This window comes from Sprattus sprattus, assembly GCF_963457725.1.
Source record: "Sprattus sprattus genome assembly, chromosome: 13".
Classification (NCBI taxonomy): domain Eukaryota; kingdom Metazoa; phylum Chordata; class Actinopteri; order Clupeiformes; family Clupeidae; genus Sprattus; species Sprattus sprattus.
In genome coordinates, this window is record NC_137911.1 from 19,423,781 (window position 1) to 19,433,951 (window position 10,171).

The 10,171-nt window shown below is 45.4% G+C and overlaps 1 protein-coding gene and 1 pseudogene across 2 annotated transcripts; both read left to right on the forward strand.

The window, feature by feature from the left end:
• The first annotated feature begins 340 nt into the window (after window positions 1-340).
• On the forward strand, window positions 341-5,363 carry LOC308374821 (cell division cycle-associated protein 4-like; annotated as a pseudogene). The gene is made up of 3 exons (XR_013969084.1): window positions 341-516; window positions 781-1,090; window positions 2,911-5,363. The product of XR_013969084.1 is annotated as a cell division cycle-associated protein 4-like (transcript).
• Window positions 5,364-6,051: 688 nt separating this feature from the next.
• Window positions 6,052-8,426, forward strand: LOC308374861 (SERTA domain-containing protein 2-like; the record flags this gene model as incomplete). The annotated part of the gene is made up of 2 exons (XM_080850815.1): window positions 6,052-6,153; window positions 7,574-8,426. The coding sequence occupies exon 2, from the start codon at window positions 7,578-7,580 to the stop codon at window positions 8,424-8,426; it is 849 nt and encodes a 282-aa protein (XP_080706941.1). The 5' UTR covers window positions 6,052-6,153; window positions 7,574-7,577.
• Window positions 8,427-10,171: the final 1,745 nt, after the last annotated feature.

Consider the following 10,171-nt stretch of genomic DNA (forward strand, 5'->3'; position numbering starts at 1 on the left):
GCTAAAATGTGATGCCCAGAAATGTATGGAATTGTGTGGATATTATTGCAGTGTAAAGACGAGTGATGTTTCTGTAGGGGATGGGTGGGGGACATTGTCTAATGTGCCTTTGCTGGTCTCCTTGTTTGTGTGTGTGTGTCTGTGTGTGTGTGTGTCTGTGTGTGTGTGTGTGTGTGTGTGTGTGTGTGTGTGTGTGTGAGGTGTGTGTGAGTGTTCATGTGTGTGCATTTGTGTGTGTTTGTGTCTCAACCTGGTTAGCTACTGGGCAGATGGTGAAGCATGCTGCAGCTGTTGCACTGGTGGGACGGGGCCTGGGTTTGGGTCGGGATGCGGGTTCGGGCGGGTGCGTTAAAGAAACCGTGTGTGGTTGTTCCCTTCAGCAGGGCAGCCCAGAATGGGCGGGGAGAGGGCGGGCCTTAGGCTGCCTGACGCTCGTACTAAAGTACGGGGGCATGGCAGATGGAGCGCGGGAGAGAGAGCCGCCGTGCTCTGGCCTGTGCCTCGCCCTCAGGAAAGGTAGAGCACTGCTGCCTCGTAGACGACAAAAACCCAAAACTAACGGCAAGACCCAAAACAAAATACTAGTCACAGTTTCACTTCTACTTTTATGCATACTTCTTTGCATACTTTGAAGTTGTTTAAAGCAAATTTGTTGCAGTGTTAAGATGTAAATCATAAATTCGTAGTGCATAGCTCTTTTACTTAATTTTTCAGTAATATGACGTGTGTGATGTGGACCAGTGGACTGACTGAACTCCTGTACTTTTCCCTCCCTACCAGTACACCTCAGGAGCACAGCATGTTTCAGAAAGGCACAAAGCGAAAGTTTGCGGACGCGGGCAGTGAGGAGGAGGAAGAGGAAGAGGCGGCGTTGAGGAGCGCAGGCGTGGGGCCGCTGCCAGGCGAGGACCCGGTGAGCCTGCGCATGCTGTCGTCATACAGCCTGCAGCGGCAGACGCTGCTAAACATGTCCCTGGTGAAGCTGCAGCTGTGCCACATGTTGGTAGAGCCCAACCTGTGCCGCTCCGTCCTCATCGCCAACACCGTCCGACACATCCAGGAGGAGATGACCTATGACCTTACCTGGCAGGTGGGAGGCAAGCAAACCTCTATCAGTGCCATGGCATTTACATTTACATTCAGTCATTTGTGATACATCTTAGCAACTTTAAAGTCAGGCACAATGCAAGAAAATAGCTGACCAAGGAAAAATCCTTGAAAGCAGAGTGTTGTGTGATGAATGTTTCAGTTTCATGAGATTTAAATTTCAGATAGCAAAGAGAGGGTTTTCTGGTGCTAGAAATATCCAGGCTGTTAGTCAATGGCTCCTCTAGGGTGCCTTACTATATGACTCTTTATTTTTAAATGTGCAGCGCTGCTTGCAGTTACTGGTGATGTATGGGTAGATCGATCTGTAGTGAATATAAAATGCAACAATATTACTACTGATAGATGATCTGAAAGCATATCACCAAGTTACGTTTTGAAAACCACATACAGTTAGCAGCATGATATGCATTTTTTGTTTGCATAAATGTTAGTCAGATCTGCTTGTGCATGTTGTTTTCTAAAAGTCTAATACAGGCTAATTAGTAGGTGACTTCAGAATGCTGAAAAGGGCAAATTAAATATGTTCCGATATCCAGTTCCCCTTGACAGCAAAGTATTGACTTTATGTCTTATTACCAGAGCCAAATGCCTTATTACCAGTGGATAGATGATTATTGAATTTATATACAAAAATAAAAGTTGTGTTTAAGTGTAACACTGTAGCATTAGCAATTCTATGATGGCCTCTAGTCGGACGCGATCACCGTTGTTCTAGTACATAATGTTAGCCGGTCATCTAACATTAATTTGTTTCTAACTTTGTCTTTCTCTTATTATGTCCTTTTAAAGTTATGTAACAGAGTTTCTAAGTGTTGCTACCATCGTAAGTTTTGTTCGCTTTGCCAAGTCTAAATAAAACAATAAGAAATGAGAGTCGCTTTCAAAAAATGTGGTGTGATGACACTCGCAACTCTGGACAGGCTAATCTTTAACTAGCTACTTGTTCATCATGTCTAGCATACATTATGCTCCATAACTGAAATAGAACAGTGGACTTAACTGTTTGTTGCATGGATAACTTTCAGTAGAGGAAAGACAATTTATTATTATATGACAATTTAGTAGTAGTAGGATAAACCTCTTGAGATGAACCATCTCGTTTTCAAGGGGGTTCTTAACACAGATGTACAGAAAATAGAGTACATAAAACAATTACGCACAAATACTCACATACACAGACAAAATCGTTCCCAACCCTAGCCACTCACAGCCGTTGATTCCCCAATAATGGCAAAATACGTACAGTCAATGCACACATACACAGCTATTATCTATTAATCTATTATAACATATGTATTATAATAAATAAGCTATTATTATTAATTATCATTATCATTTGCTAGGCCACTGATGAAGTGTGCGTAGTAAACTGGTTACATAGTTTGCGGAACACATGGGTTATTTTTTTCTAGGTTCAAAGATGTTGGCTTTAGTTTCCCTCAGCACTCTTATAAAATCCAAAATACAACAACACTGAAATATCTCGAGAACGCCATCACTGCCTTCTACCATGTGTTCACCAATAAAGCAAATCCATGTTGCCTGCATGCCTGTGTCTGGGAGACTGTTGCTAACTTTGGTTGATGCTGGTCAGTATTTAACGATTCAAATTGTGTTTTTAATGATAATTAAACACTAACCGTTAGGAATTTTACTGTGGTTTGCCACACAACAGTTTCATCCCTATCCCTATCCCTATGATTACAAGCAGTTATCTGTCTAGAGCCTCATGTTGACCTGCCATTGTGGTGAGCCGTGTATAACCTTCCTTCTACCACACGTGTTCTTACGTTCATACAGGTAGGGGCAGCAGCTGATGCCCTAAGCCATGCCCATACCCAGGCCGAGTGCCTCGCAACCTCTGACCTCCTCTGTCGTTCCGCCCTCACGGAGGAGGAGCCAGAGCAGCAGCCGGCCACACCCTTCAATGCAGTCGGCTACAGCGAAGAGGATGAGGACGGGGAGGAAGAGGACGTTGTGGTGGATGAAGACGGGGACGTGCCGCTCTCCTCCGTGGCCTCGCCAGCGCCCTTCCTGCCGGGCAAGCTGGGCATGAGCTTGGGGGTGGGGATGGGCCTGGGGCCCCGCTGGCAGGGGGAGCCAATGTGCGACCCCGAGGAGATGGATGGCGCTGACGAGTTTGGCAAAGGCAGCGGAGATGGCTCTGCCGATGACGAGGATGAGGAGGAGGACGTTGCAGAGTACGACAGGACAGAGGCTGGGGAGGAGGATGGCGATAGGCTGGCCAAGACTACAGAGCAGATCTTCAGCCCGCTGTTCGAGACAAATAGACCCACGCCAGTCCCCGAGGCTGCACTGGAGGAGCTGTTTTCGGATGTGGAGGCATCCTATTATGACCTGGACTCCATGCTTACAGGGATGCAGGGGGCTGGTGCTGGTGGAGCTGGTGGTTGTAGTGGGGGTGGGGGCGGAGGCGGTACTGGAGGTAGTGTTCCCAGGACAGGCCCCTACGAGTTGCTGGAGAGCCTGAGCTCAAGCCACACCCAAACCCACAGCCAGCCGCCCCTCAACCCCTCCACTGGCTGCAGGCCGGACCTCAGCGAACTGGACCACATCATGGAGATCATCGTTGGGTCATAGACAAGCACTGCCATCCGATCAAGGCTGGGTAGTTTTATAAGTGAATGACTGCGCGCGTGTGTGTGTCTGGGTGTGTGTGTCTGGATGGGTTGTATGAGCGGGCAAATGAGATGCACCATATTTCTACTTTTCTTTTTCTTTTATACAAACTGAGATTAAGTACGTATGCTCTATTTTTCATATCCTTTTGTACATGTTTCCTGTCTCCTGGTGTATGTTTGTTTTTACTTTTGTTTAGTTTATTTATTGTTTTGTAATTTATTGTTTGTGATCATCGGACAGTGAATTTACACTACACAAATTGAATCTGAAGAAAGTTGTACATGTGTTGAACAACAAAGATGAATTAATATGAATTAATAATATTGTTAAAGATTATTATTAATTAATATTTCTCCTTATTAAGTGACCAGTTGAATACATGTCCCATCCAGCGAGTAGATACGTTTTTGTGTTTGTTTGTTTATTTGTTTGTTTGTTTTTGCTTGTCCAACATCAACACAATGCAAAGCCTGTGTACTGTTACGTGTGCCCTGAGAATGACGGACACTGCCCAAATAGCAACGGGCTCCAGATCCACTGCAGCATCAGCCATTATGTGGGTGGTGATCTGTGGTAAAGTCCACTGTCTGCTTTCAGTGGGAGTCTGGAAGGACGATTACCCTCTGCTTCAAGTATCATCAAGCAGTGCAATTTGTATTTTATTTAGCGAGTAGCTAGCTCAACAGACTGCTCCGCTACAGACGGCATACAACAGTCCACCTTCTGCAGAAGGCTTTCAAAAGACTGTGCAATAGTCATGAGTAAAGGTTTGGAGAGGCCCTACAGTGTTAGAGCAGAACATGCCCTATAGTCTTCAGAAAACACAAGGAAACTCATTTTGGAGGTCTTGTTGGTTATAGTCCAACTACACTGCCCCAAATTCTGTTCTTTTTTGCTATCTGATGTCAGATCCCCTGTCCCAACTCTGGAGGCTTGTGGGTGGTAGTCAGATATCATGTCTTCATTCCATGGAGAAAGGGATGGTCTTATAACTTGGTTGCAATTAACATATAACCTTTGAGAAAAATGGCGAATTTAAAGTATTTAAATTGTTGCCTCTAAAAGCTCCTGCTAGCTTAATGCAGTTGGAAGCCATATTTTATTATTTTTTTATTTGTATTTTTTACAAAAGAATAATATTGATGTGATTCATTTTATCTGTATGTTATGTTGAAGAAGAGGTACAAAAGTTTCAGATCATTTTTAGCTGGGAGCCGTGCATGTGGTTACGCTTCCCTCAGCCTTGTTTTCTCCAGAGATTCTACATTCCATTCATTCTTTCAAGTGCGCCGCTGCGTCTGCCGTATTATTAATTTAGCAGAAATTCAACTCTGTGTTTATTAAGCATTACCTCTTTCAGAAAAGTTACTTTAACAATTATTATGTCCTGTTCTTAAAGATGACTCCAGATAACATGTTCTAATCATCGTTTCTGTGTGCCATCACTAGGAAGGAATTCTGCCACTTGTAGATCATCAGTAACTGTAACATCACACAATGATGTCAGGTCCAAACAACAAAGACAGTATGGATTTTTATATTTCTATGAAGATTGTATATTGTAGCAACTTTGTAAATATTTTTTAAAAATAAAATTTTGCATTGCTATATGTATGCGTGTGTGTCATTGTCTTTGCCTTTAATTTAATTCCAGAAGTGGTGTAAAGTTCATTCATAACTGCTTGGAGACATTTTTATGACTACCCTACGTTATTACAAGCGTATTATTGTACATTAGGAATGGGTTGCATGATATGCACAAAAATGATGGTATTATTATGATGTATTATTTATGTTAAATCCCATTTCTAATGCGACATTCCTGTGGTGTCGCGCGGTCTCTGTCACTTGTTGGAGGCTTGTTCCTTCAGCCTGTGTGCACATTCGATGCCCCGTGAGCGGCGGAGGGCTGTCCACAGTAGCCTACACCTCCTTCGGTGAGTGAGAGCGGAGATCTGGCGTGTAGGGCGGGACGGGAGAGTTCCAATCCACTTATCCACTGAGCGTGGCAAACCGGAGCTCCGCCCCCGGGAGCTGTTTTCCCCGGCCCGCCGTGTGTCCTGTCACCCCTCCCTCTCCCCCCTACCCCCAACATCACCTCGACCCGGGGCTTAACGTGGTACGTCAGCCCTGCCTGCGCTCTGGTAACGACTTGTTTGGCAACTCGGTTGACAGTGGCGAATGACTGCGCTGGGATGAGCAGTGGTCCATTACTTGTTTTTGTATACTCAGACTAGGCTATATGTTTCTCGGTTGAGCACAGCTGACAACAACTTGAGGAATCACACTGGCTGCGGGTAGGCAAAGGAAGACACCATAATAATAATTAAAAAAAAACAATCATGCGCATGGACCCGAAGCACAACTATTTCAATCAACTGGCTGTTTTGGACACGGAGGGTAAGTAGCTTGACCGTAGCCTATACGACCTACAGAGGCTGATGATATACTTGCTGTACGAGATTTAAGGTAATTGTACAGTTTGGATGAGGATTATATTTAGACATCAATGCGTTAGCACGTTATTTCCCTATGTGTAGCGTGCACAGTGGGACAGGGCCCACTTAATAAAATAATTAGTTTGGCTGAAATCGGGAGTCTTGTGATCAGTGAAGGAATCGTTCTCTTGACGTGCTCTCAGCTGTAGTGTTTTTGTTTCTGTCAAGTGCATGAGCGATGTCGACCAACAGCCTCTACTTGCGTCAGGAATGCGATCCTGCACTCGCCTGTGACATTCAGTAATGGAAGTTGCCTCAGACAGAAAAACTCTGGTTTTGAATCAAACCCGCGACTCAACAAGCCAACATTAACGTGAGCTCAGTCCTGAATTGACTACACGGGCTACCTTATTCTTTAACAAAGTAAAAAAAAAACTAAAAGCTAACCTACTACTGACTGAGCCGCTTCAAAACAACCGGTCCCGAAGCTCAATAGCAGGTAGTTATCTTATAGTGTATCGTAGCATTTATATTTAAAAGCCGTTTCCGTGCGATCACACGGCGAATTGCGTGGGTGAGTGGAAGAAGCTTGCAGCTATTCCATAGGGGTTATAGAAGGAGGATGAAGTCGAAGGAATTTGTGGTCAGTACCAATCAAACCTTATAGTTAAAATACATGCATTTTGCATCAGACACTTCAGGAAAAAAAATTACTTTAATCTAGCAGCGTCAGTGAGCAGAGAGCTCTTCCTCTCGGACGCTCTCTCTTCATGTTAGTTTGACCCGGGCGTTCGCCCCTCTCCCACTCTCTTTTTCTCCACTCTCTCTGTCTCCCTCTCATCTCGTGGAGCAGAGCGGCAGCTGCATCTCAGTCCTAGACAATCTGTACTGTTTTACATAACACTGAATCCCCCCCTCTTCTTCGCCCACTCCGCTCTGCACACAGTTCACCCCCCTCCCCCTCCCTCTCCGCCTGTCCCTCGGCCCTCACTCCACTGTGTGTAGCAGACAAACTGATCGCTTGAGTCAGTCAAGTGCGAATGAAAAAGCAGAGAAAGAGACAGCAAGCGCCAGTCTCTATGTAATAATAACCACTGCAGACAGCGCTGAAGTGAGGTCAGCAGCTATCAGTGCGCCAGCGCCTGGGAATACTTGCTTTAAAACGCTACTTGGTCATACTGGCTTGATGAATTTAAAAATCTCCTTAAGCACGGTCTTCAAATGGATTATGAACTATGTATGGTTATCCAGAGAACAATTTCTCATGATTTAGAATTGATACTCTGTATCTAAGAACTATATTAAAATAGACATATGTATAGAAAAGTAATGTGCATCTGTATAGTAATGTGTCTTTTTTGTCTTGTCTGTGTCTTCCTCAGCTTCATGTTGGGTCGTGGAGTGAAACGGAAGTGGGGCATCCAGGAGGACCAGCTGGTGGGGAGCGTGGATGCTGTGGACCCCAACTCAGACTCAGGTGTGTCCTACCTGCAGCAGCGGCAGCTAGTACTCACCCTGTGTCTGGACAAGCTGCAGGGTTGCCAGATCTTCCATGGTTGCCAGATCCGCACTGAGCCCAGCCTGCACCGCTCCGTCCTGCTGGTCAACACGCTCCGGCAGATACAGGAAGAGATGAGACAGGAAGGGGAGGAGTCAGTGGCCTTGCCCGCAGGTACTGCTACTGCTCCTGACCATGCCACCCCCCCACTGCAGAGCCCCAGCCTCACATGTGGGGCCCAACCTTCAGTAACTTCCAGCGCCCCACAGGACTTGTTTGATTTCAGTGGGTTAGACACAGACAGCACCTTGCTCACCTGCCCCGGCTGCTCAGAGGAAGAGGAGGAGGACCAGCTGGAGGTCTCACTCGTCTCGTCTTCATTCACTTCGATGCCTCCGTCCCTGCTATCCCTAGATGACCCCCCCTCCCCGGATGGCCTCACGCGGGGCTTTCACTCCCTCCTGGGCTCGTATGAGTTGGTGAACTCGCCAGGCTACCTGTCGGACCTGGCACTGGACGACATCTTCGAGGACATTGACACGTCCATGTACGATGCATCGGATGTGTCGTCCATCCTAGCACTGGGGTCCTCGCGGATGGCTTCGCTGTCCTCCACACTGGGGGGGGACGATGCAGGGCTCAAAGTGGCCACCAGTTGCCCCTCCTCAGCCCGGCAGCTGTGCTTCTCAGAGGTCAGTGACCTGGACCACATCATGGAAGTCCTGGTAGGGTCCTAACTCCCCCAGGAAAAGTAAATGGGTTGGGATAGTAAATGGGCGGACTTTGGCGCCCAAGATGATCATCAACAACATAGAGGGTCTTGAACCACATCATGGAGGTCCAGCTTGGTCCTGCTAATTCTCCAAGCGAAACGGAAGGGGTACCACAGGGTAGCCAACATAAAGAGCAAGGACACCTGGGACACATCTTGGAGGTACAAGTAGGGTCTTAACCCCCAGGTAAACTGTGTCAGTAGGGGTGTTGGGGACTGTGGTATCCAAGATAAGCGAATACTGGAGTGGCGAATGACCCATGACAACAGCATCTTGGAAGTGCATATGGAAGTGCAGCTCTCTGAAGTTTTCTGCCATGCCTGCAGTGAGGCTGGACTTTATCGCTGTCGAAATCTGGTCTGATGTTGTAGAAGTTGTAGCCAGAGCTGAAGTCTGATTCAGTAGTGGCCTAAACTCAAGAGTGTAAAATGTTAAAATGTCGGCATGCCAAATCATGGGTCAGCTGTTGCCACATGCACTTAGCACACTTAAATGCACTGAAATGCAACAAAGTATTCTTTCATGAATCCTGAGGAATGAATGAATGTATGATTTGAATTGTACTCAGAGTGGAAATATCCAGCATCCAAAGTGACACCTGACCAATTACTATTTACTGTCACTGTCTGCAGTTTAGAAGAGCATCCAGTTTGTTGAAGGATTCAAAATGTTTTTTTATATAAGTATTTTTTTGTACAAGTATATGTTTAAGCCTATAGTAAGTCAAAATAATTAATTCATTATCACCTACTTGAATGAAAACAAGCACAAGACGAGATGTAGGCTCATGTTTCACTAGTTTGAAAATGCCTTTCAGAAAGAGTTTGTTGTGATTTTATAGAAAAGTTATGAATCGTGTACATTAAAGGGTTTGCCATTATATTTGATGACAGACCTATCCTGAAGGCCGATATATTCTACCTCTTGACTTTGAGTGTCTCTGTATTAAATGTATGTGACTATGGTATTTTGGCTGTAGGTTTTATTTATTTGTCACACAGATGCAGTAGAAATATTTATGAAGCCTACGTTGTTTACTTTTCCTCTTCTATCAAACCCGTGGACACTTTCTTAAACCCCTCAGCAAAACGAATTGGATGTCTGGGATCACCATAACAACCTTTTATTTGCTTCAAAACAGCACTGTGCCTTCATGACGGACCCGGAAAGCAACCAACTGTATAACTGCTATGGAGGGTCTAGAGGTAGAATATTGACAATTTGAACGGGAACGGGACACTGTGAGATACATTGTGTTAACTTTTGACGCCAATGAGTGAAAATTCTTTCCTTCTTCTGGCCAAGTCAGGCCTAATGTACACTGACACCCTGTCAGCATTCTTGCTTACCGTGGATGAGGGGGGGCGGAGGAGAGAAGGAAGGGAGAGGGAACTATCTGAACAGAGTAAGAGAAAGAGAGAGGTGTGGGGGAGGGGATGTTTTAGCGGAGTGGTAATGTGACCCCTGTCACATGGGAAGTACTAGATTGTTCAATAGCACACTCTCTCTCTGTTTCTCTCTGCGGAGTCTCATCTGCAGAAGCAAATACTGCCAGTGTAGGAGGACCTTTTCAAAATGACACTTTGCCTTTCTACTTTTATCTTACTGACAGAAATGTTCCTGAATATTTTTACACGGTTTCATAACAAGCTGTATATATATATAGGTCCTGTGAATCATGGGGAGAAGTAGGTCTTCACCAATTTGTA